General features: G+C 45.1%; 2 protein-coding genes across 5 annotated transcripts in view; both read left to right on the forward strand.

The window, feature by feature from the left end:
• Nucleotides 1-16,900, forward strand: part of JAKMIP1 (janus kinase and microtubule interacting protein 1) — a 72,117-nt gene extending 55,217 nt beyond the window's left edge. For 2 of the 4 annotated variants that reach the window (XM_033160280.1, XM_033160282.1), the window contains 3 exons: nucleotides 3,159-3,227; nucleotides 5,674-5,751; nucleotides 7,430-7,511. In XM_033160280.1, coding sequence (XP_033016171.1) covers nucleotides 3,159-3,227; nucleotides 5,674-5,751; nucleotides 7,430-7,432 — 150 coding nt within the window. In that variant the 3' untranslated portion in view covers nucleotides 7,433-7,511. Of the gene's footprint in view, nucleotides 1-3,158; nucleotides 3,228-5,673; nucleotides 5,752-7,429; nucleotides 7,513-8,188; nucleotides 8,393-12,702; nucleotides 12,769-15,555; nucleotides 15,632-16,543 lie in introns of those variants that run through there. The other 2 variants (XM_033160284.1, XM_033160283.1) reach the window with 2 other exon arrangements.
• A 5,834-nt stretch (nucleotides 16,901-22,734) lies between these two features.
• CRMP1 (collapsin response mediator protein 1) overlaps nucleotides 22,735-27,298 on the forward strand; it is a 33,996-nt gene continuing 29,432 nt past the window's right edge. The window contains 1 exon segment of the mRNA XM_033160258.1: nucleotides 22,735-23,121. Within this exon segment, the coding sequence (XP_033016149.1) occupies nucleotides 22,741-23,121 (381 nt within the window). The 5' untranslated portion in view covers nucleotides 22,735-22,740.

Genomic DNA, 27,298 nt, shown 5'->3' on the forward strand with positions numbered 1-27,298 from the left:
TTTCTGTAAGAACAGCAAGCTAAATTCCTAGTGGAACTTAATAGTATTTAGCAAGCGGTATGTCCCCACCGACTGAGTTGTCTGTGTGACGTGTGGATCTGACCCAATAATTGGTATGTGACTAATGGGGTATTTTATTTTAGTGAGGACTGTACCTCAGAAGAAAGGTTAACTTAGTGGGATGAACAAAATCATTTTACAGGATTGTCAGTAGGGGTATATACCACTCAACGAGTGTACAGTCTGTGTACTTGGGTACACAACAGTTGCACTGCATCCCGTCCAACATTCCTCAGGTGAAAGTAGGGACATTTATCACTCTCACATCCCATCACTGGGGTGGTTTTTGTGATTCCCTGGAAAATAGGGCTACTTGGAGGTTCCAGAGCTGTACCCCCTGCACAGTTTTCACATGTCACATTCAACAAGTGTAAAATCTCTAGTCTGCACAGATTTCCTGCCCGCAAAAGGGAATGGTTCTCATGGCACTTATTAAATTTGTCATTGAAGCAATTCCCTTTTACTGGCCACAGGTCAAGGCATTGTAGGTCTATTGTACTTTCTGGAACATAGAATCATAGAGTTGGAAGAGACCACAAGGGCCATCCAGTCCAACCCCCTGCCAAGCAGGAAACACCATCTAAGCATTCCTGACAGATGGCTGTCAAGCCTCTGCTTAAAGACCTCCAAAGAAGGAGACTCCACCACACTCCTTGGCAGCGAACTCCACTGCCGAACAGCTCTCACTGTCAGGAAGTTCTTCCTTACGTTTTGCTATTACATTTGCTAGCATGAGGGCAACTGGACAGCCCAGTCCAGAGAAATCCTACTATATGCACCTTTTTTTCTGATCCACCAGCTGGAAGCTTTCCTAAATAAATAAAATAAAAGAGGATTTGCATATTACAAGGTTTCATCACAAGCAGAGGGCACCAAAAATTAGCAAAAGAACTGTTATGTAGGTGTTTTGTTTTGTTTGTTTGTTTGTTTTAAAAGAGTGAGGGCATCTGGCCATGTGCAGAAGATTTTGCCTTCACCACCACCATGGCTAACTGAAATAGGGCAAGAGTTTCCAAAAACAGCGAATGTCTTGTAGGCATTTTCAGCTCTAGCACCACCATAGTTTTAAAGCACATGGCTTTCCCCCTGGGAATCCTGGGAATTATAGTTTGTTAAGGGTGCTGGAAATTGTAGCTTTGTTGGGGTAGACTACAAGACTAATGTTTCCACTCTGGGGACGCATGGAATATTCAATAATCACGAGAAGAGTAAGCAGATGTATACTGCCAACTATACATTACATAAAACCCAGAACACAAAGATACATAATTTGCCATTCTGACTTACATTTAGTCTATATACTACAATTAGACCTCTAAGGAGCTCTATAAGGGCCAGTGCAGTTACAATGCAAATGAAAATTCAAGTGCTCTTGGAAATTGCCTTTCCCCCCATGAGATACCTTCTGAAACTGTTTGGGGGAAATATCATTACGAAAACATGATTTCAGATGGTTGTTGCCAGAGCTTAGTCCTCTCTTGGGTCTCTCCTGGGTTGGCATTGTGCTGCTATTTCATCCTAAGACTTTGTAACCTTTTAGATTTTTAGCACATATGAAGTACATACAATGTTAGGTCCCCCAAAACTCATTGTACTGGTAGCTTTGTTGGGAAACATACATCTTCCCCAATTTGGGAAGAACGAGCAATATTTGAATATAGCCAATGCTCCCTCATTATAATTAAAAACGAACTGAAAATGAGGTGAGGGTCCCCAACCAACTCAGTGAAATAAGGCAAAATTATGTACTTATTTAAATGAAAAACCTCAAAACTAAAACCCTAACGAGCTGCCGGCTGTACCTCGTTTCACTGGACACTCCGTCAGTTTCCTCAGAGGGAAATCAGAAAGTTACTAAGATTAAATCCAAATAATAACGAGCAGTAGGGGGAGAATCCTCCCAAAATATATTCTTGTAATTTAAACGAAGGCTAGCTAACCTAAATAGTTGTGCTAACGAAAATCATAGTTTAGAAGACGAAGCCGCACAGGCTCCTGTAGCCAAATGCTACAAGCACAAACACTTACAGTAGGTTAGTTTCTACTAATAATAATAACGAGCAGTAGGTTAGTTTCTACAATAGGTTAGTTTCTACTGTAAGTGTTTGGACACGCCTAGAACATTATGTACCTATCTCTTTAAGAAACAATTCCAATCAAGTATATAAACCAGGAAACAGGCAGCATCTGTAGCAGTCTCAATCATGTGCTTGTAGCATTTGGCTACAGGAGCCCGTGCGGCTTCATCTTCTAAAGTATTGAAAGGGGTTAATTAGCTAACCTGTATATATTTACCTGAATGTATTGTTAGTCCAGAAGTATAAAATAACTTTTTAAGCTTTTCTTTATGAAACCTCTCTGTAAAGCTGTGAACTTTGATCTGCATTGCACTTCTTTCTGGCAAGCTATGACTAAGAGTCTGGAGATAACAGTAGAAGGCTGACCTTGCACAGAGAGGAACTGTTGTCTAGGTCAGAGATAGGATGGCCTTGCTGAAGTGCGCATGAACCAACTCAGGGCTAAATGTCCTTTTGCCTTATATGTACAACAGGAAATGTACAACAGGAAGTGTTCCTTATATGGACAAGGACAAGATTCCTGGGGTGGGAAGATGAGCCAGGGAACTGTCTATAAGAACGGTCTGAAAATTGACTTTTTTTTGTACTTGCTTGGCTGTCTGAACACTGCAGGTACCTCTGCATGCAGAAAATAAATCTTTCTCTCTCTGAAGCCAGCAGCCTCAGGTGTCTTTTCTGCTTCCATGTTTTCTCACCGGGCGCAACCGTGGGAACCCGTAGGGGCAAATAAGGCTCCACTATGATTTTCGTTAGCACAACTATTTAGGTTAGCTAGCCTTCGTTTAAATTACAAGAATATATTTTGTGAGGATTCTCCCCCTACTGCTCGTTATTATTTGGATTTAATCTTAGTAACTTTCTGATTTCCCTCATTATAATTAGTCATCGTTTTCAGGTGTCCAAATCAATAGTTCTGTACAAAATTGAGAATATAATGGAATTTAAGGCGAAGCGCTTTACTGTACTTACCTAATGTTTGGCGTAAGCTCCGTCTCAAACTGTCCCATCATTTTTATATAGTGGCTAAAGCAAATAGAGGAAACCGAAGCTGCCCTCACGCAGAAGATGATTGACCTGGAAAATGAAAAGGTAAGAGAAGCATTACTTCATAGCTTTTAAGCTTGGGCAACTAACAGGAACACGGATGCATGTTGCGTTAGGCTCCCTCCCCCTTGATATAAATGACTGCATGGCTGGCATTGTGCGTGTGAGCATTATTTTCCCTTGAGCATGGCTTTGTAGTTGGCAAATGCATTAAATAGGCCCAGAAACTGAAGGCATGGCTCTGTAAGTGAGTGAAGCACCTGCCCACACCTTCTGTTTCATTCAGCATTGTGTTTCAGAAATAAGTGAAGACAGGAGGTTTTGCCTGTTTTTTAGAGACTGACTTCTGAGGATATTAAGTGGTGTTTGGGCCAGATTGCAGTTCTTTTTTCCCCTGGTTGCTCACCCACCTGGGTTCCTTGAACATTTTTTTTTTGTCCAAACCAAAGAACTGGATTTGCATTGTGCCTACTCTTACTGTTTTTCAGCAACAAAATAAAAAATTCTTTCCAGTAGCACCTTAGAGCAGTGTTTTTCAACCTTTTTTGGGCAAAGGCACACTTGTTTCATGAAAAAAATCACGAGGCACACCACCATTAGAAAATGTTAAAAAATGTTAAAAAAATTAACTCTGTGCCTATATTGACTATATATAAAGTAATTTTTCAATTTTTCCCTCGGCACACCAGGCAACATCTCGCAGCACACTAGTGTGCCGCGGAACAGTGGTTGAAAAACACTGCCTTAGAGACCAACTGAGTTTGTTCTTGGTATGAGCTTTCGTGTGCATGCACACTTCTTCAGACTTTTTGCATGCACACGAAAGCTCATACCAAGAACAAACTCAGTTGGTCTCTAAGGTGCTACTGGAAAGAATTTTTTATTTTGTTTCGACTATGGCAGACCAACACGGCTACCCACCTGTAACTGGAACTATGTTTTTCAGCAAGTTGATTCTGACAATATAAATGCTGAACAGGGGCGTAGCAAGGTAAATTGGTACCCGGGGGCAAAAAAATTGTTGTTCCCCCCCCCCCAGGCATGGGAAGGTCAAGTGGTACCCGGTGCGGAAAATTTCTTGTCATCCCCCCCATTGATTCCCCCACCCCCGCAAAAATGGTTTTACGTTATTTCATATTTTCTTACAAAGGAATAACAACAAGTAATAATAATAATAATAACCTTTTATTTATATCCCACCCTCCCTGGCCAAGTCAGGCTCAGGGTGGCTAACATCAGGTACATAACATTGGTATAAAATCAAACAATAATTAAATTACCTCCTAAAAACATCTCAAAATCAAATTAAAGTCTAATTAGATGGCTTTCCACAGGGTTAGGGTTGGGAACAGTAAGTGTTCTCTGAACTGAAATTTCAGCTTTCGTGACATAGGAAAACAGCCAAGTGAACAGCTATTTTGGTGGAGGAGGGTCAAGATATTAACCGATATGCATGAAATTTCATATATAGCTATATAATCCCTAGTATAGTAAGATAAGACCTTTGGAGCAGGCATTTTCAAAAAAAAAATTCCCCCCAAAAATTCCCCATTTCCCCCCCAAAAATAAATGTTCCTTGATAATTTGTCACCCCCTCCATTATGGAACATGGGGCAGCCCGCCCCCCGCCCCCCTTGCTACACCCCTGATGCTGAATGCTATTAACAGGTGCAGGAGCAGGCCCTATGCCCTAAATCAGCACTCCCATGCAGCTTTGACAGTACTGATCATTCTCATTTTTTTTCTACTTTCTGATTCCAAGGTTGGACAGTTCCTTATCAGGTCATTGCTTGCTATACAGCAGAGTTCCTCTCCCCTGCCCTCCAATGTTTATTGTTGTTGTAGGCATTCCGTCTGTCTTGAGAGATGATGGAGAGTGTGCCTCTGGGGGTGAAGTCAAGCTGCTGTGTTGAAGTGACCTCCCTGGGGTGCAAGCCTAGACAGGGTGTATGGAGGTTCTAGGCTGCCCAGGTGACAAGACCTTGGCCTCCCTGATGTGGTCCAAAGGAAAGCAAGAGCAATATGTTTGGCACCAGCTTGGCTGCAGGAGTTGCCGGAAAGAGGCGTACAAGGTGCCATCCAACCATCTTAGGGATTCCACTCCAGATTTGTCTAGGGTTTACTCCTTAACCTTTTCTTCTCCCGAAGACGCCCCACAAGGCACCGGAGGTTTAGGACCAGACTTTCCCTTCTCTCCTTCCCAGACCTCTTGGGTGCTCTTTCCACAACTGCCTGTGAGTAGTCTACAAAGTACAAACCACTTGAATTTAGTATGGATATTAGTTGATATCCATATCTCTTGAGCTGAAAGTTCTATATCCAGCATTGTTGTCTAACTGCTCCTTGGCGCATGTTTTTGGCCTTTGTGGACTAGCTAGCTATGGGTACCTGATCTGCCAAGGCTTGTGACATTTTGAGTCAAGCTGATTTATTATTATTATTATTATTATTATTATTATTATTATTATTATTATTATTATTTATTACTCAGGACCTGTTCAGTAAACAGAAGGGTTATTTAGAGGAAGAACTTGACTACAGGAAACAAGCTCTGGACCAGGCTTATATGGTAGGAAATCTGTGTGTTTGCTGAAAGTAAAATTCATATGTGTACATGTATGCTATCTATTCTGCTAAATGAAGGACCTAGATACTGCCTAACTGAGATAGATAAAAAGGGTGAGAACTGTTTTTTTAAGGTGTTTTAAGTAGCATACGCAAAGTTTAAACGGATTGCAATACTTACATCGCTTGAGGTTTGAAATGTCTTGTTGTCGTGATTTTGCAATGGAAGTCTTGGGGGGGTTCTTACCTCCTTTCTTTAAAACTACGATTGCTGGAGTTCAGCTCAAGCTAGTCACATTGATTCTAGCCCTACAGAAATCAAGTTTATTTCTAGGCTTTCCAAGTACGAGGGTAATGCTTTTATAGAAACTCTTACAAGCTGCCAGGCAACCTTGCTCTCTCAGTTTCAACTGCCAAACAGAAGAGGCAGAGAACGGTCAATTTTCATTTAAAAATGGGGGCAGCAGGGACCGGGCTGCTTCTTTGTTTTAACTTCATTCTAACAGGACGCCACTTTGGCCTCAGACAAGCTCTGCATGGGCCTGGTGGCAGGTTCCACCCATACAATTATGATCCTGAGAGGAACAAAAACCTTGGTTTCAGAGAATCCTCTCTGTATACAGTGTTGACAAATACAGGTGAAACTCGAAACAGCTGATGGCAGTGTGGCCAACGTGAGGTGTCACTAAATGGTGGCTGACAAAGCTTCTTTGGAAGGGTTAAAAAAAAGTAAGAAACCCACCCTTGACCACTGTATTTGGAAAGCAGGGTGAACCAACCCTACCTTGCAAATTTCTCGTAAATTGGTGAGCCAACTCAAAGTTTGTTAGAGTTTCTATTTGCCCTTCCTCCTGTAATGGGGTGGGTATGAAGCTGGTTAAAGAAACGGTTCCCGGCATTAAAACAAATGTGGTGGGTGTCCTTTTTTACACTAACGTGGAAGCACAAAGCTTACTGGTGGGGTTATTTGGCTCAGAGTCAGGCTGAAATAGAGAAGCACGTGCAGTAGCAGCATTTTGTTTGCTATCTCGCTGGCTCAGAGTATGCATTTCGTTTTCTTTCAAAGCGAATAACATTTGCTCCAGGTGTTTAAAAAGGCAACCAAAATGATCAATGGGATGTAGCAATTCCACCAATAAGTAAAGGTTACAAAGCTTGGGTGATGATCTATCCTAGCTCTTTGCCATGCTGTTAGTTCCTAACAGTCTTTTGCTGACCGAAAACTGTAGAATTGCATTTGTTTGATTGTAATTTAGTGGCTGATCTGTGATCATCATCATAAAGATTGATTGATTGATTGAAAATTATATTCTACTTTTCACCCCACTTGGGTCTCAAAGGGACTTGGATAATAAAAATGTGCAAAAATTAAAATACAAATTAAAACTCTGAAGAATAAAACACCAGAAGAGCATTTGGGGTGCAGAGGTCTTCTGAAATAAAATCATTTGCATTTGGTGCTGACCCTTTGCAGGGATGGTACCCACCTTGCCTCTAATGAGAGCAAGTTCCCTAGAGTTGGGCATGCAGTATGGAAGGCACAACTTGCTCATGGACATGAGTTGTGCTTCTAGTCCATGATCTTGGTGATCATTTATGGAGGAATGTGATGGTAAGAATAAAAGAAAATCCCTGTGGGTTCTGACCAAAGGTCCATGTAGTCCAACATCTTGTTCTTACAGTAGCCAACCAGATGCCCATAGGAGGCTCTCAAAGCAGGACCTGCGCACAGCAGCACAACCAGTTGTGATTCCCAGGTATGAAGGTATTACACAGGCACCCTGACTTGATAGCCTCGCCCTCCATAAAACTGTGTCACCCCTTTTTAAAGCTACCCAGTTGGTGGCCATTCCTACAGCTGGTGCTAGGGAATGCCATAGTTCAACTAAGTACCATGTGAAGAAGAACTACTGTGTTGACTCTGAACCATCCGACCTTCAGCCTTGGATTCTCTTATTATGAGAGAGGAAGAAACACTTTTCTCTATCCAGTGTCTACACTGTGTGGATGCCTGTATCTTGCTGCCATCATTCTGTTTCCATTTTTTTCAAAGCTAAAAGGCCCAAATGTTGTAACCTTTCCTCCTATCAGAGTTCTTTCGGCCCATTAATAATTTTGGTTGCCTTTTTCTAAAACCTTTCAAGCTCTACAATTTCCTTTTTGATGTGCGGCAACCAGAATTGTACACAGTATGCAAAGTGCGGACACATCATAAATTTGAATAATAGCATTATGATATAGTGCTACACCATGTGAGCCCTTCACACAAGACATTCTCCCTTTGTTTACCTCATGTGGGAGCTGCTTCTGCGTTGCTGAATTGTGCCCTTATGCCCTGCAAGCTTTGCTTCTCTTCCCTTTCTGTTGTTGCCGTCTTGTGTGCGGTTGGCTCACTGTGTTCAAACATGAGTCTCTCTTGAATATGATTTGCTTTGCATTAGAAAATCCAAGAGCTGGAAGCCACCCTCTATACTGCTCTGCAGCAGGAGCCAGGGAAGAGAGTGGGCGAATCCCTGAATGAGGCCCAGAGGGAGGACTTGTGTGCTGCCGTGGAAAAGGTGCGGAGACAGATACTGAGGCAAAGCCGTGAATTTGACTGCCAGATTCTACATGAGCGCATGGAATTGCTGCAGCAAGCACAGCAGGTAACCTAGAACTTTCCGTGCCCGACACTATGTCCCTCCTTTGACTCACACCACTTTGGGGCTATGCTGCCACTTTTATTTCACCCTGCCGAGCAACAAAGATGTTAGGTTGGCCTCAACTAGGGCCAGGGCCTTCTCAATATTGGCCCCGTCTTGGTGGAACAGCCTATCACAAGAGACCAGGGCCCTGCGGGATTTGGCATCTTTCCGCAGGGCCTGCAAGACGGAGCTGTTCCACCTGGCCTTTGGGTTGGTTTCTGTTTAATATTTATGTTTCATCTTTTATTGGTGGGTTATTTTTGAAATTGAGACCTGCAGTTTTACTTGAATTTTTAAATTTGTATTTTAATCTGTTATTTTAAATTGATCGTTTTTATGTTTCTTGCTGTGATTTTAATTGATGTTAGCCGCCCTGAGCCCGGTCCTCTGGCTGGGAAGGGCGGGGTATAAATAAAATTATTATTATTATTATTATTATTATTATTATTATTATTATTATTATGTTCTAACATTTTTCTCAAAAGTCCAGTTTCAGTAGGGAATCTTTAAGTTGTACACGCTGTGTATCACTGGAAAAGTGGTTCCCATGTCCCAGTTTTAAACGTGCTCCGTGTGCAAGCACAAAGCTCCATTCTCGGGACTTGCAAAGTCCAAATCTGTCCCAGGTGTTAATGGCTCTAGTGCGGTATTGATAAACCAGAGGGAGAAGACACAAGAAGTGTTCGCTCTGCAGTGTTTTTATTAGCCAATCCATAGTTAGAAAACTATGTCTGAAAAAGTTCTGCACATTAGATACCTGTCTGATTAGTGAAATGACATACCTAACCATTCTCCTGCGGAAGAGATTTGTCTGTGATTACCACGTGATCTGACAGCTATAAATGACAAAAATTTCACCAGGTACAATTGATTGGAGGATGGAAGGTAGTGCATGCTGAAAAGGGAGGGAGGAGACATCAGACAGCTCTTGGGGCCACAGGCAGCATTCTTCTTCTTGTTGTTGTTTAGTCGTTTAGTCTTGTCCAACTCTTCATGACCCCATGAACCAGAGCACGCCAGGCACTCCTGTCTTTCACTGCCTCCCACAGTTTGGTCAAACTCATGTTAGTAGCTTCGAGAACACTGTCCAACCATCTTGTCCTCTGTTGTCCCCTTCTCCTTGTACCCTCAATCTTTCCCAAAATCAGGGTCTTTTCCAGGGAGTCTTCTCTTCTCATGAGGTGGCCAAAGTATTGGAGCCTCAGCTTCAGGATCTGTCCTTCCAGTGAACACTCAGGGCTGATTTCCTTAAGAATTGATTGGTTTGATCTTCTTGGGACTCTCAAGAGTCTCCTCCAGCACCATAATTCAAAAGTATCAATTCTTTGGCAACCAGTCTTCTTTATGGTCCAGCTCTCACTTCCATAGATCACTACTGGGGAAACCATAGCTTTAACTATAAGGACCTTTGTCGGCAAGGTGATGTCTCTGCCTTTTGAGATGCTGTCTAGGTTTGTCATTGCTTTTCTCCAAAGAAGCAGGCGTCTTTTAATTTTGTGACTGCTGTCACCATCTGCAGTGATCATGGAGCCCAAGAAAGTAAAATCTCTCACTGCCTCCATTTCTTCCCCTTCTATTTGCCAGGAGGTGATGGGACCTGTGGCCATGATCTTAGTTTTTTTTTTATCTTGAGCTTCAGACCATATTAAGCGCTCTCTTTTACCCTCATTAAGAGGTTTTTTAATTCCTCCGCACTTTCTGCCACCAAGGTTGTGTCATCTGCATATCTGAGGTTGTTGATATTTCTTCCCGCAATCTTAATTCCGGTTTGGGATTCATCCAGTCCTGCCTTTCGCATGATGAATTCTGCATATATCAGCATTCTTACAGAGGTCAAATTATTTTCTGCCCTTATACGCTGTTGGGAATACAAAAGGGCTTTGATATTCCATAATCAAGCCTCTGTGGGTTGTGTCTAAAACTGGAGGAAGTGCAGGAAGTTTGATGGCTGCTTGCTTCAAGGTAAGAGAGCGTTCTAAATATACAGGTGAAACTCGAAAAATTAGAATATCATGGGAAGGTTTGGTTCTTTCAGAAATTCAACTTAAAAGGTGAAACTAATATATGAGATATGCAAAGCGAGATATGTCAAGCCTTTATTTGTTATAATTGTGATGATTATGGCGTGCAGCTGATGAGAACCCCAAATTAACAATTTCAACTTGGGGGTTTTCATCAGCTGTACGCCATAATCATCACAATTATAACAAAGGCTTGACGTATCTCGCTTTGCATGTCATGAGTCTATCTCATATATTAAACTCCAGTAGCTAATGAAAACAATTGCTTACATAAATGGACTTTTCCACGATATTCTAATTTTTCGAATTTCACCTGTAGGTAACAGACATTGCACAACTAACTTGGGACGTTTTTACTGCAACTCACTAATGGAGGCTCTATTCCTTCATCCCTCCATCTCTCTGAATGAGATGTGGCAGCAACAGACACATTTCTTGTTCCCATATCTGCTCCACTCATGTCTCAAAGGAGAGACAGTATAATTATGACCACAAAAGGGTGAGGAGACCTTTCCCACCTGACATCCCTGTAGGCCGTTGTTTCCATTTAGGCACATTTCTGCCTAACCTGAGTCAATTCTGGTATCAGAGCTGGGCCTGAAGAAAGGTTTCAAGCGATAGAGCACAGTGTAGTAATGGAAGGAAAGAGAAGGGGCTCGGTTCTCCAAATCCATTAATCCCTTTTGTTTTAAAAATTAGACACACACACCCCTCTTTGGATCGGGCAGACATGCAAATAACATCTGCGACTTCCTCCATCATGGTAAAACCTAGGAAAGTTTCAATAGCTGTGCCAAATGTGACCTAGAAAGTGAGAGAGAGAAACTTGCTGTGTATGAAAGAAGCTAGTCTTTCAACACTCTGGACCGTGACTAACAGCCAGTTTGCAAAACCTCGCAGTTCAACATCTTTGATTTCTAACCTTAATCTTAATTCACAGTTTCATTATATAACCTTTATATAACAAATAAACGTGCCTTTTTGTCTATGCACCTTTCAGCGTTTTCATTAAGAGTGGTGAGTAGCACCACTTCAATTGTTCTGAAAGCGGAATTCCTTACCGTTGTGAGTTGCAAGATATTTCTCATTCTGGCAATTCTTGCTTTTCTTATTCTAGACCCATGTGTTTAGTTGCAGGATGATGTTGTTTGAAAGAGCTCTTCCTTAGGCGTATCTTGTAAATCATACTGAACCTTTCAAAGGTTTTCAAGCTGAGTTTATAAGCAGCTTAGGGAGTCCTTTTGAACCCGCCTTGTGCTAAAATTACCACATTGTTTTCATGGATTTGTTAATGAAAGTAAATCCAATAGGAATTAACATGAGTCACAAGAGCTACTTAAGCTGCTTGCTAAACCTCCAATTTTGTATTATAGCAGTTCAGACAACATCCAGAAAGTGCTACAGCAAAATAAATTAATGGTGCCAATGAGTTAAAAGTAGGTGCCAATCCCAGATCAATTTTACTTAGGATAAATTGTGGGTGGATGCCACCCTCAAAAGTGACATGGAAGGTCATTGTCAAGGTCACATATCACTGTACGCCATAATCATCACAATTATAACAAATAAAGGCTTGACATATCTTGCTTTGCATGTCATGAGTCTATCTCATATATTAATTTCACCTTTTAAGTTGAATTACTGAAAGGAATGAACCTTCCCATGCTATTCTAATTTTTCGAGTTTCACCTGTATATTTGGGAATGATAGGGAGCTCTGCTTAGCCTCCAGGTCTGCACTGGATTCCTCTTCCCACTCGACTCCATGGGATCCAGGAACTAACCGACTACACAGTTTCTAGAGTGGCTTCCTTTTTGAAATGTTTTTTCTAAGAACTCAAAAGCTTCTGCTGTTATTTTGCCTATGCTTTGGTCAAAGCTCAGTGGAAGAGTAACAAGGAAAAAGGTGTCATGTTTTGGTCCAATGTGTTAGGTTTAGAAGGTTCTTGTGTTCGTCTTTTGAATTCTAGTACAGAGCTTTGAAGCAGATCTCAAATCTTTTCAGGTGGTTGGTTGCTCTATTTTAGGGATAGCCAACCCGATGCCCCCTCCAAATATTGTGGGGCTCCCAACTCCCACCATCCCTGGCCATTGGCCCTGCTGACTGGGGCAAATGGGAATTGTAGCCCAGGCACATCTGGGGCACCATGTTGGCGGCCCCTGCTCTCTAGTGTGTAAAAGCTGGATATTGTGTGACAAACTATAGGAAATGCCTTTTTACCTTGAAAAAAAATATTCCTGTTTCTTCCAGAGAATTCGAGAGCTAGAAGAGAAAATCGAACTTCAGAAGCGGCAGCTCAAAGAAATTGAGGAAAAGGTAGTTTATTCTCAAACCAATCAATACTGTAAATTCTGGACTCCTCAGTATTTCTTTTTAGCTTCAGGATTTTAATCTATTTTGGAAAAAATGCACATTGTCATTAGAATTCTCCTAAGTCCAGGTAACTCGCATCTTATGTGAGGGTTATGTTCCTGGCTATCACATGTATACACAAAATCACGTAAAGCCAGAACAACTAAAAAAAAACTGTTTAAAAATGCTGTACTTACTTGTCTCCCTCCTTCTCTCCCTTGCTGGATGATGTTTCAGTGGATGATATGAGGACAAGAGGGGGTTGAGGAGGTTAAGATCCAGATCAGTATCCATCATAATTTTATTATTTGTACCCTACCCATCTGGCCGGGTTTTCCCAAATCATCCAGAAGAAGGTGAGCTTTGTGTAAGCAGCAGGTGAAGCAGCAAATCCCACCTTGATCCACAGGCTGGATGAGGGAGAAGGGGAGAGAGGGACAACCTCCTCTTTGCTGTGTGCAAAGGGGAGTGCCTTGGGGTGTCCAGGAGCATTGTCCACAAGCAGCAACACTCTAAAACTCCAGGTGTTTCTTGTTGAGGGAACATGTCACCTCTGGAATGAATAACTTGTGGAACCAGCCCAGAATTGTTACTCTAGTCACCCTGGCCTCTTTGTTGAAGTGCCAATTGTGGCGGATTAGTGTCTGCTGAGGATTCCGGTACATTAGGGGTTAAAATATCCCTCCAATGATGGCAGGTGTTCTTTGGGAGGCGGAACTAGATTGTGTTGGAAGACAAAAGGGGAACAACCCTTAGGAGGTGTCAGTTGGGGGGGGGAGAAGACAGTTGGGAAGGTGGAGAGGGAGTTAGTGGAGAAGTGGGAGGTTAGGTTAGGAGGGATGGAATGCGTTATCAAGTCTCTGTCTCGTAAAGAAAGTAATGCGCTTTAAGATACCAGTGAAATCCATGTTCTCAGGTTAATAAATAAAGTTTAATGTGCTTACACGTCAGTTGGCTCCAGCAGTGTGTCAATTCTTCCAGTTGTGTGATTAGGAAGAGAACCAAGCTTCTCTGGGGACAGGAATGGAAGCTAGTTCAAAAATACTTCTGAGATACAAAGGGCTAGTGAAGCCAAGAAAGCCACAAAGTTGCCTGAGGGAGAGGCTAACTGGAGCAGTAGGGATCCATGAGAGGGAGACCCCCACTGGTGGTAAGGTCGTAAGAGGCTTTAGATAAAGAGCCAAGTCTTCTTTTGTGAAACTGGAGGTTTACGTCTGTTTTTGCTGAAAGAACAGTGGGAACCACTGTCGGAGTATTAGTGACTCAGTTTCCTCACACCAATACGCAGGACAGGAGGGGGATAATTGTCCTTTCCTTTTAGGGCATGTTTGTGATCACCTTTGCTTGCTGCCACAGCACCACAGATTTTCTTCTCAGCCACCTTGATGGCATGGATGCTGGATTCATTCTGGCCATATTTGCATGCCATGACACACACGCCAACCCTCAAGCAGTCCAGCACAGCCACCTTCTCTTCCAGCATGGGAACCACAATCTGCTTCTTTGGTTTTTCAGTAGCTGATGCAGAGGCCCTGCATTTTGAGGCCATTCTGCAGTCTCTCCAACCAACTCCTCCACAAGTTTCTCCTATCTCCAGCCACCGCCAAAACTCCCTGCTAGCACCTCCACTCTCTCCCCACACTCCAGTGACTCTCCAACTACACCCAGCCACTCTCTCAATAGCTGATGGGATTGTTGGCCATTTCCTCCCCCCCCTCTCCCACTCCCTTTCCTCACATGTGTGACATTCATTTAATTATTTTTGGTGGTCCATGTGAAGCTGCAATTGTGCAAATATAATGAGCAAAAGACACAAGTTTACCTGTATTGTGGTAGAATTGGACCGCGACATCAACAATCCTGTCATGGATAAAATAGGCGGAACTAGAACTCACATTGCACGCTTTTTGCAAAACAGCTCTTCTGTGTGGGACAAAGAAGCCATTCTGTATGGGGCAAGATGGGGCAACAACACACAGGTCTCAGACCCAGGAAGTACCATGTCTAAATTCTGGGTATGATCAACCTTTGAAAATTCTGGGAGGGCCCCCCTACACACATAAGGCACACCTAAGATACTGCAGTGTTAGAATGGACAGATTTGTCTGGTTCCATTCTGTTTTACTTCCATGTGTCTTTGTTAGTTTAAAAATAATGCCACAGGGCTTAGTGCCCTTACAGCCTGATCAAAAATCTATGCTTGGAAATAAGTGCTGCAATAGCCCAGTCTTTCTGCTGCATGAGTGCCGGTGCCATAAAAAGTGTTGGACACTGGCATTGGTGGTACTAGAAATATGATGGAAGTAAAGTGGGATTTTGCCAGCATTGAATATTTAGGAATAAAATAAAAAAATCCTTCCAGTAGCACCTTAGAGACCAACTAAGTTTGTTCTTGGTATGAGCTTTCGTGTGCATGCACACTTCTTCAGATACCATTTCGTGTGCATGCACACGAAAGCTCATACCAAGAACAAACTTAGTTGGTCTCTAAGGTGCTACTGGAAGGAATTTTTTTATTTTATTTTGTTTTGACTATGGCAGACCAACACAGCTACCATTTTCATGAATGGATTTATTTCTCCTGATTTATGGAAACATATGGAAATTATGAAAAGCAATATCGTATGGCCCTCTGCATTTTAAAAAAATAGTGTTCTAGCAATCTGAGGTTTGATACTGCTGAATCAATATTGCATATCTTACATCCTTTTTTTCCCTTTTTCTTCTTTTCTTTTTGACCTTACTTTATAGTTTTTGTTTCTTTTTCTGTTTTTCTCATTAGCATTCATCCTGTGGTCTTGATGAATCTACAGCGAAAGGATATATGGTTGGTATTATTACTTTCTTTTACAAGGCTAATTTGTTGTTAGGTTTTTGAAGATCTCCTTTTGGGAACGTCCGTAAAAGGCTGAAATAAGAAATAAAAATGACCAAACTCTAGATCTTCAATGCTATCCATAAATTCTGTACTAAGAGTTTGGGAATGCAACTGAATTGGTTCATAATATGTATCCCTTTAGGGACGCGGGTGGCGCTGTGGGTTAAACCACAGAGCCGAGGGCTTGCCGATCAGAAGGTCAGCAGTTCAAATCCCCGCGACAGGGTGAGCTCCTGTTGTTCGGTCCCAGCTCCTGCCAACCTAGCAGTTCGAAAGCACGTCAAAGTGCAAGTAGATAAATAGGTACCGCTCCAGCGGGAAGGTAAGCGGCGTTTCCGTGTGCTGCTCTGGTTTCGCCAGAAGCGGCTTAGTCATGCTGGCCACATGACCCGGAAGCTGTACGCCGGCTCCCTCAGCCAACAAAGTTATATGAGCTCCACAACCCCAGAGTTGTCCGCGACTGGACCTAACTGCCAGGGGTCCTTTACCCTTCACTTTTTTTTTTAGAACATTAGAAGGAATTGCTTTTGAACAGTAATATGTGGCACTCTTGGTTTGTATAGCTAGCTTTCAAATGTTATAGAATTGTAAAGTTGGAAGGAACCCCAAAGGTTCATCTAGTCCAGTCCAACTTGCTTGTCTCAGGAGTACTGCTAAAAAGGTGCAGGATGAAGTCCTGTATCTATTTGTTCTTGAATTAGATTATTTTACCAATTAATTGCTTTTAAATATCTATGAACATTTTTTGCAGTATCAGCTTTGGACATATACTGTATTAGAAGAAAGAAGCCTAAAAGATTTTTAAAATTGTGCATAACAATGAACTTACTTGCTATCTGCTATGTTCTCTCTCTTCCTTAGGGCATGAAAAGGGCCTTTGGATTGAACCAATGAATTGGTGTGCAAATTCCAAAACTGTACAAGCAGTTCAAAGTCAAAGTCTCTTTATTTTTCCTTGATGCAGTTTGCAACTGTTTGTATTTATATGTTAAGCTGTGGGCTATTTGGGTTCCTCTAGGTATTTTATAAAATTATAGCTATAAACTGGAATTGTTTGATAAGCTGATATAAGCCAGCACACACTAAGAAACTTTGTGCACTTTTGAGACAAGTAAATTATTTATTATTATTTATTATATTTATATACAAAACAATGAATAAAAATGCAGGGGCCATTATTGACAGCAGTCTGAACTATGTCTACCTCTGTGAGTGTTATCGTTAGTCATCCACTTTTTTGTACCCATTTGCATGATCTCAAAAACACAGTCTTCGTTTCACACAAAGACATCTGCACTGGAGCTTTCAGTGCAAAGAAGCAGTGCTGGTTCAGTCTAGAATGAAAGCTACTACAATAATGGAACCAATTAAAGAACTCAGATTTCCGTTTGATAAAGCTAACTGCAACTTATGTTTGGGCATCATTTTTATTCAAAAATTCCTAGCTTTCCAGGTTGACTTTGTAGAAGAAGCTTGCTCAGAGAAAGAAGTTCTCAGAATTTGTTTCCAATCCTTGTGAAATGCCAATACTGTAATTAGTTAAGGCTCTGTATTATAAGTTCTCAGGAGCTGGGACCGAACAACGGGAGCTCACCCCGTTGCGGGGATTCAAACCGCCGACCTTCTGATCGGCAAGCCCAAGAGGCTCAGTGGTTTAGACCACAGTGCCACCCGCGTCCCCCATAATATGTATGGAGCATCTGTCTTATTGTGGTGTATGTCTAGAAACTGCTTTGAACATGTTGATGCACCTTTATAAACACTTACTAGCCTTTTAAGAGGGAGAACTTCAAGTTAACATCTAACTGCAACTTACAAAGACTGGCCGTTACCAAGAAATGACACCAGGAGGAGAGAATGGCCATGCGGATCGAGGCAGCTTCTGTGTTAGAAGAAGAACTCGAAGTTCTGTGAAATCTGAAATGCTCGCAAAGAGATTATTGTAATCTCAGAAACAAAATTTAGTTTCTGGAAAGTGTTTGACTGGGGATGTTGAGTATTAACAACTAAAATTCTGGACAAGCCTACTATGATGCAATGAGGGGGAGAAAACACTCAGTTGAAGTTTAGGTTGTGTGGTTTGGAACTAGAAAAACTGAGGATGAAAGAATGATTACTGAAAGAAACATTCAAAGAAACACAACATGTTAAATAGAGCACCTTAATGCTGCCAGGGTAGGGAAAAACCTGGTCATAACCCCATTTATATGGATTTACAATAATGACCATTTACAGTATATTTAAAAAGTTCTAATCAAACAAAAAAATGAGGATGGGTTAGAATATGAAGACACACAATGTTTGACACAGAAAAAAATTTGATGAACGTATTTTTACAGCATTGGTAATAGAGATACAACTTCTTCACCTTTAAGAAAAGTTACAACAGCACAAAAATAAAATAATTTCTTATTGGGAATGTTTCTTGACAAAAGATTGTGCAAAGATAGCCATATGGGATATTGGGAGGCAGCAGTGGCAAAGTATTCATTGGATGAATTCAAATAACTTTTTGTATCTGGTTTAATTAGTTACACATAGATTTAACTCTAATGATGATAAACTGCAAAGAACAGGCTAAATCTTAGGCATTAAAAAGTACAAAGCTAGCTAAACGGAAAGCAATAACCTAAAAAAAAAAGAGTAAAGAATCAAATGCCAAAATATTTTCATAATACCAGTCCAGAAATATAGAAAACATACAACAATCATGCTAATAAGTCAGAAATGATCTCAAAAGTGGTTAAATTCATGTGATGTTGGGGGAGGGGAGTGATTTTTTTTTATTTTAAAAAAACTTGTTGAAATATCCATTCCCCACCATCAAAGACAGAAGTACAGTGGTATTAATAGAGTGGCTGGGGAAACCCAGCCAGGTGGGTGGGGTATAAATAAATTATTATTATTATTATTAACTTATTAAACCAGCAACTTGCCAACTTTGAATTGGGCATGACCTACATGGAAAAAGTAGGATTGGCCAACTTTATATTTAAAATGGAAAATGGAATTATGTATGCAGTGGTGGATATAATACAGTAACAAATCTGCCAAGAAAGATATTCTTGTCACAAATGTGAGAAGTAATCTGAAATACTAATTGGCACTGTTGTTCACAAGAAAAAAAATAGCCTTGAATAAAGTTTATTAGATCAGCCTCAAAAGTTTGGGGAATCAGCTTACAAGCACAAGTAAAATATGTGTTTTTGCTTAAAAATCTGTAAGTCTATACTCTGCAGGAAATGTTATTGGGCAACTTGGAAAGCAGGTATGTTACAAAAGCATTATATATGAGAGTAAAGAACCTTGGACTAAAGATTGAAGAAAAATGTTTAGCTGATTTGGAGCATTATTCTAGAATTATTATTTTTTAAACCAACCCTGCAATATGATTGACCCACCGTATTGTTATTATATGGTGTAGTGGTTAAGAGTGGTAGACTTGTAATCTTGTGAACCAGGTTTGCTTCCCCTCTCCTCCACATGCAGCTGCTGGGTGGCCTTGGGCTAGTCACACTTCTCTGAAGTCTCTCAGGCTCACTCTCCTCACAAAGTGTTTATTGTGGGGGAGGAAGGGAAAGGAGATTGTTAGCCGCTTTGAGACTCCTTAAAGGGAGTGAAAGGTGGGATATCAAGTCCAAACTCTTCTTCTTCTTGCAACAATTGGTTGCTACCTGAATTGGCAAAACTGAGTCTTGGTGAATGCACGCTTGACTTCAGCTTGGAACGAGATCTCTGCTGAGCCATGAACCTTGGAGAACGGGGACCCTTATTGTTTTATCTGTTGCATCTTGACTTCTGAATTCAGGCTCCATGCAGATGATGTTAACTTTATTTACAAAGTTGTGTATAACACCATGGCAGAGTTTCTAATGCAAGTCAGCACTGTGTTTCTTCTAGTCCTTCCTTAGTAGTTCCTGGCTATCCTCCTGTTGCACAATGTCTACAACTTTCATACCAGGTAGGCAATTTTTAATATTATTTTTTAAAGGTAAGTATGTACAGCTCTTCATCTTACTGGTGATGACTGCCTGGAAAGCATATGTATGGCACTTGGGTTCCATGATGGAGGAGAGGCAGGATATAAATTTCAAACATCAATAAATAAAGTATTTATTCCAGAGCAGTTTACAATGCATATTAAAACAACAGTAATGATGCTCAACTATTAAGAAACACAGATATTACTTATTCCCAGTGTTTTTAAAGTATAGCATTGTTCCAATACAAAAAATGCACATCATTAAAATCCCTGAGTAAATGAAAATACAGTGGTGCCCCGCTAGACGAAAATAATTCGTTCTGCGTAAATTTTCGTCTAGCGGGTTTTTCGTCTTGCGGAGCGGCAATGGCAGCCGCGCTCCGCAAAATGAAAAAAAAAAGACAAAAAATTTCCGTCTTGCGAGGCAGCCCCATAGACTTTTTCGTCTAGCAGGGCAGCCTTCCGCTAGACGAATGCCTTCGTCTAGCGAGTTTTTCGTCTAGCGAGGCATTCGTCTAGCGGGGCACCACTATACCTTAACTGAATTGGTGGCACTGCTAGGGCCAGTCATCTGGCACCCTGTTCAACCCAAAGGGCCCCATTCAGAGCTGGCATCTGATAGGCAGATCTTCTTGGCTCTCCTCCCTTGGGATTAGCAATTAAAATAAAATAAAATGACAGGCTACTGGAACTTCAGAGGAGCTAGCTAGCCCAGTGTAGCACCTGCCAGCCAACCTCTGTGCCGTCGCCTGCCTGCCTGCCACCCATCCAGCTAGCAGGGAGGGAGGGTAGTAGGATGGCCAGGGCAGAGGGGCTCCCAGAAGGCACCTGGTTCAGGGCCTCCTCAAACATGGGCACACCTCCGAATCCAATACCTAAAAGATAATATAATATATGCTTCCCCAAGGTGTTGGTGGAGATGTTCAGAAATTGGAACGTATTTCAAAGTCCATTTTGGGGGCCTAATCTGGCCCGCCGGTATATGTCCCAGGGTAAAACCCTTTTAAAAAGTTCTTTGGGGCAAACTTCAATCCTAAAAAAAAAAAAGCTCAACAACGATGGTCGGCCCTTGCACATGTTCACTTCATCAAATCTGACCCTCTTTGAAAAAGGTTTGGGCACCCCTGACCTATGGTGTGGTTGTACTAGAGGGCAAGAATTTGGGGCAAGATGAAAGACAATAGAATGGCTGTAGGCAAGTCTTCCTGGTGAGAGAGTTCGTAACCTGAGCGTCACAGTCTAGCCTACCTCGCAGGTTTGTTGTGAGGAAAAAATGCTTGGGGGAAAGGATCATGTACAACACATTTATGTCCAACAGATTAATGGAATGAAACAAAATGTTATATATATATATATATAGTTGGGGAAAAACATTGTTGTCTTAACAATTATAGTTCAAAGCAAGCCATCCTACCCTAGTATGGATTGTGTGCTGCCTTGCAATGTCCACACATACATACCCACAAAGATAAGTTGCCTCCAATACTCAGTCTTGAGATTAATTTTATAGAGACCCTGGGAAGGCAGCTAAACCCAATTGAACATAATGAGATTGACTTCTGATTAAGCATGCATTGATTTCTGCTGTGAATACAAAAGACTGGCTGACATGAAGTAATTTTTCAATGGATACTATTAATTTAATATTTGAACAAGACATCGTTTTGCCCCTCATTTGTTGCATCCACATGCCTGCATTTTTTGTATGATTATCAAGAACTGAAAGAAAATTGGCTATTCCCACCTACCCGAAGCTAGCTCTGACTAGTGCGGAATACAGTCTGGAGAACTGGAGTCACGTTTAGAAAGCAGATTGGCAAGAATCTGTATCCGTGCCTCCAAAGCCGGGAGAGCATGGACCAGAAACTCGAACAGTTTGCTTCTTGTTCTCCGCTAGTGACTTCCTCTGCAGCATTCCCCATGAAGGGGCCGGGCACCCACAAATTTCGGTGCCAAGGCCATGCACGCTGCATGGCACCCATGGCCCCTGGCACCCATGGTCGCGGGGCCAAGTTGGCACTCCTGCTCCGCAGCCATCAGCGTCGGATGTACTCTGTCTCGCCTCCCCGCGTTCTCCTCGATCAGTCCGTCTTGCCTTCCTTCCTGCGCTGGTTGCTTCCCCTTCTTGCTCCTCCCTTACTTTTTTCCCCCCTCCTGCAACTCTCGCAGCCTCTCTCCGTCTTTCTCCCCTCCAAGCCCTACTGGGCGCTCCGCTAACACTTCTAACAGCGACCCAGAAGAGCGGAGAAGCGGCCTGAGGAACGCGGAGAGCCGGACTGCAGAGGCGTGACTTTTGCGCCCTTGGTGGGACCCAAGCTTGCCCACCCCCGAAGCGCGCCCTTGCCTTTGGGCAACCCAGACATCTTTCTCTGCCGGCGCTTCCCTCCCCTGCGGCGGCGGCGGCGGCGGCTGCTCCGTGGTGCTGAACGGACAGCTCCCTTGGCGCGCAGGGGCGGGGCCGGGCCCAGGCCGCCCCTTCCCCGCGAGGCTCCCGGCGACCCCCGGCCTCCTCCGCCAGAGAGCCAGGCCCTCCCGCCCGGGGCAGCCACAGCGGGACAAGAAGCGGTGGCTGCCGCGCCGCCTCTGCCGCTCCTTGGAGCCTGGCAGCCGCTTGGAGGCTGGAGGCAGGCCGGCCTCGCCGGGCCTTTGCGCACAGGCTGCGCCGCCCGCCGCCTCCTCCCCGTTGCCTCGCCTTGCGCTTGTGCGCTCCGGGAAGCCACTCCCCTGGAGAGACGCCGAGGGTCAGGGACCCCGGCGTCGTGCCGCGCGGCCCTCGGCGTGCGCTTCTGCTGCGCGCGACCTTCCGCCTCCGATCCGGGCCGGGCTGCGGCGCTGCAATCCCTGCTGACGCCGACGCCGCCTCGGCTCGCCTCTTCCCATTCGTCCGCGGCTTCTCCAGCCCCCTCCCCGCCGCCTGGTCCTTTGTACTTTATTTCACGTGTTCCGGGCGTGCGGGCGGGTTGTCGGTCCCGGGTAGGGGAAGAGAAGCGCTCGGGAGGCGGGCGGCTTCTCCTGGGAAGGTGCGAAGAAGGGCCCCGCGGGCCGTGCGTGCGGCCCTCGCCCACTTGGCGCGAGGATGGCCGAGAGGAAGAGGATATGGAACACGGAGGACGACCTGCCCGTCTACCTGGCCCGGCCGGGCACCACGGCGCAGACGCCCCGGCAGAAGTACGGCGGCATGTTCGCCTCGGTCGAGGGCGCCTACGAGAACAAGACCATCGACTTCGACGCCTACAGCGTGGGCCGCAAGGGCTCGCGCACCCCGCGCAGCGGCAGCCGCCACGACCTGCTCGACGGCGCCGGCGGCGACAGCTACAGCGAGACGGCCAGCGACGTCAGCGAGATCTCGGGCTCCGTGGTCAGCTCGCCCAGCGGCGACAGGGAGGCCCGGGCGCCCGGCGTGGAGATCCGCTATCCTCCCGGCAAGGGGCTGCTGCGGAGCGCCGACAGCGGCAAGGTAAGCGCGGGGCTCCCCAGGCCCGAGGAGGCGCCGCCGGGCCTCCCCGCTCCACACCTCCAGCCCTCGTCGCGGCTCCCCCTGCAGGGCTCGCTGCGGCTTTCTCGCCCGCGGAATCGGGGAGGAGACCCGCACGAGGCCTGGCAGCGCCGGCAGCAGCCAGGCCAACCCAGCTAGAAGGCCAGGAGGATCTGCCTCGAAGGCAGCGCCCGAGAAGGAGACCGGAGAGCGGCGGGCTGGGTTCTCCGGGTCTGCAGTTGAGTTCTCTGGGCCAAAGCATGTCTCTCGAGGAGGAATGCAGTGGGAAATGCGGTCATCTCTCTCTCTCTCTCGCTCATCAAGCGTAACTTGGCCTTTAGCTAGCATATCATGAAAATACTGCAAAAAGTGCCCCCCTGCGCTGAAATCTGATTTTATTTGCTTCTCTATTTAGCTGTAGTCTCATAACCAAAGGTGTCCGAGTGACCGTCAAAGCAATTTAAAATGCAAATTCAATAAAACCCACAGTGCCCACTAATACAAAACAGCCATATCGTAATAATGGACCACATCAGAGAGGTCCAGAGAGTGGTATTGCCATCTGGACAGCCCAGGACCTCCATATACACACTGCCCAGGCCTGTATCACTGGGAGGTCGCTTCCCTGCTGCTAATGCAGGGTTTTGACTTCACCCCGGGAGCTGCAGTCCATTCTCTCTCAAGATAGGATGCCAATAGCCAACAATCCCCTTCCTTTGCAAGTCTGGAAGAAAGCTATTCAGTGGAGGCTGCTCAGCTAGGGCAGTCAGATGTGCATGCAGGTGCTAAGAACTTGTGTGCAAATGCTCTGAATATGAATGCCCTATGACTGAAATGTGTCAGTTTTCCTTTCCATGTTTTACTTACATCAACTTATCCCTGCATGGCTGCCATACATGTGTGTTGTGGAGCTGTCTCTTTTAACACACTTTATCTTACCTCTGTGGCTAAGAGTTTAGGGAGTAGCTCAAGCAGTTGCAAGCCCTGCAAATTCAAGAAATTAGAATTCTGTAAAGTCAGACAGTTTTCACCTGGAGTTCTGGTTGTGCAGTTCCAGGTTTTCTGAGCTCATCAATGGGCAATGGCTCCTCTGTGCTCTGCTTGACCTTTCTTTCAGAAAAGCTGAACAGTTAGCTAATTTCTATTTGGAGCCACTGGAGCATTGAAACACTCAGTCAAGTTTGGTTATGGGGATTGTGGGGGGACAACGACTAATGAGCTGATCAAGAAACCCGTCTTGATTGGCTGCCTAGTAACCTTTTGTTAAGGAAGAACATCTAGCTTTTAGTTGTCATGGCATGCAAGACTTGGGAAGGTTAGTTCACATACCCTACTATCATTCGTATACATCCAGATATTTACCGTTATCTCCTCCCCCAAATGAAAAATCAAGTGTCTTTCAAGGATTGATCAGAAATGGAAGCTATTGAAATAATGGCATTGTTTTATTATTGTACAAGAAAACTTGCTAGTGATTTGTGACCTGCTGACATGTGTATGTCTTCAGCTGTGCATTGCAATGAACACTGGAGAAAGGGAAGACTGTAAAATTGTAGCAAAACCTTTTGAGCAAGGTCATTATTGGAATTCTTCCAGATATTGAATCCTTCAGAAATGTATCAATTTTTCAAGGCCATAATTTGTTCCTCTTGGCATGTGGGAAATTAAAAGGGAAATATGTTTCCCGCTATCCCTACTGGAACCCATTGTGACTGCAGTTAGCCAAGCTTATAACAGTCCAAACATCCCATAATATGCTCACCAAATAGGCTGGTTGGACTTGCCTGCCATTGCCATGCACCATGATCCACCCTCTAAATATTCAGGATCTGTTTATTCACAATATTACAGACCCACGGAAATTAATGGACCTAAATTAATCAGGTCCACCAACTTGAATGGGTCTAGTCTGAGTAAGACTAGCACTGGATACAATCCTTTGCGTAGGATGATAAAGAACGTAATTCTGTTTGGGCATTCCACATCCCTCAGGCAGTAAGGGAAAGCAGGGATGGGCATGTTAGCCCTGGCCCCTTGTTGCCTTCCACAAGTTGGAGCAATAATTTCAGGAGCAGGACCCTACTCTATCCATATATGCTTTCCCCTCTCCTGATTTAGAACCCTAGAAAAATCAGGGTTCTAGATTTAAGATAACCAACCTGGTGCTATTAAAATATGGGAGGAAGAAAAAGTGAACTGAGTTAATACTGCAGCCAAAGTACTAACTTTCAGATGTCTTGAAGCTGGCTATTAGAAACAGCACAGAACTGTGTTTTAAGAAATGAATGGCATGGGAGAGTTTGTCTCCCTCCTATATTCATAGCATGAAATTGTCATCAGTGAGCATCATATTGCTAGGAAAGTCATAGAGGGGCAGCCCTCAACTCATGTTTAGCTGCAACCATCATGACACATACACGCTAGCTACATGTATGCCCCACATGTGTCTCCTCAGCCGCATTCTTGTTGCCCATCATTTGAAGTGGCTTTGCAGAAAACATGTGCCAGTTTACTTGGTTCTCATAGTTATATCGAATTTTACTTGTGTGTATATGCCTTCCAGTGGTTCTTAAAAGCTCTTGCAGACAGAGGATGGCCTGTTTAGTTCTCTTTTGGTGGGACCAGCTGAAAAGGCGGGTGGTTGTCCTGTTCCTTCGGATGCCTAGAGACAGCTGAAGAGGGTTGAAGGGGGCGTATCTGCCTCTGATTTCCCCTCCAGTCTAATCTGGTTTAGCAGGGATGTGAAGCACCCCGGAACAATATCGGGTGATGATGGCAGAAGCTAATACTGTAATAGCACCAGCCTCTTACACACCTAAGTCAGATCTAGCAGATCCTGAAGTTGATCTTTCTCCTTCCACCCCCCCCCCTTGTTCCCGATGATGCTTTTCGCGCATCTCTTCTTCCCTGGCGTGAAGGCGCCATTTTGGGGTTCGCCTCAGGGGCCCCCGGGTCTAGAGCCGGCCCTGACCATTTCCCCCTCTCTGGCAAACGGCGCTTCCTTCCTCTGCAGCCAGAACGAGCAGCGGAAGGATTCTGGGCTGGCGCCGTCCTGCACCTGCCAGGACTCTTTCGTGGCTGCCTGGGGCGCAATGGCAGCGCCCACTCCCGGCCAGGCCCTCCCGGGGAAGGCTGAGGAAAGGCGCGGGCTTGGCGAGCTCCTTCTCGCCAGGAGAGCGGTGGCGGGGCCGAGAAGGGCCCTTATCGCCGGCCGGGGGCCGAGCGGGAGGCGGCGTTTTCCGGCGCGAGAGGCAGGCCGGGTCCGAGGAAGCGCTTCCTGGGTGGTGAAGCGCGGACCCCTGGCAGCTGCAGCGACCGCAGCCGCCTCTAGACGGAGCTCGTCCTCCTCCAGTCCCGCGGGCGGGGCGCGGGGGGGGGGGGGAGCCGCTCCGTCGATCCGCCGCGCCCCCACCTTGCCTGCCTGGCGACTCCTCGGCCGGGGCCGCCGCGCTTTGTTGTGCCGCCGCCGGGCGCGCCCCTCTCCGCAGCCGGCGGCATGTCTGGCCACCAAGGCAAAAAGAATATCCCGCGCATCACGGTGAGCAGTAGCAGCAGCGGGCAGGCGCGGACACTCCGCGTGCGGCAGCCTCCCTTTGTCCGCTGGGGGGGGGGTGGACGCCTAGGTAGTTACTTGGGGGCCAACGCCGCGTGTGCCGTGGGGAGGGCGCGCGGGCGGGCTGCCTTGGCGGGGCGTGAGGCGACGGCCTCTGGGGACGCGACGGGACAGCAGCGCCCCTTCCTGGCTGCAGAGGCGCGGAGCCAGGCGGGCGAAGCAGAACAAAAGAGCGCGGGGAACCGGACGCGCGCGTGCAGGACCCCCGGGCAAGAGGGCGCGCCGCCCCCGCGAGGCTGGTGCACCTGCTGGGGGGCGGGGGCGGGGGCGGGGGCGGGGTGTGTGTCTCCAGAATAGGATCCCACGGCGGGGGCCTGAATGATGGAAGCAGCGCGGCTAAGAGCTCCGAGGGAGCTTTGATGTCCATCGTGGAGGCGCATTCGGTTTTCCGAAGCAGAGCAGCCAGCCCGACATCACCCCATGAAAAAGGCATTTGGGGCGCTTCCCTCTGTGCCCACCCCCGACGGGCTGCAGTCATCCGCGATAAAGGAAAACGGGAGCTATGTGCTTCTTCGCGCAGCGCCGGCGCGGGCCTCCGCGAATTCC

Source organism: Lacerta agilis, chromosome 9 (genome assembly GCF_009819535.1).
Source record: "Lacerta agilis isolate rLacAgi1 chromosome 9, rLacAgi1.pri, whole genome shotgun sequence".
Lineage (NCBI taxonomy): Eukaryota > Metazoa > Chordata > Lepidosauria > Squamata > Lacertidae > Lacerta > Lacerta agilis.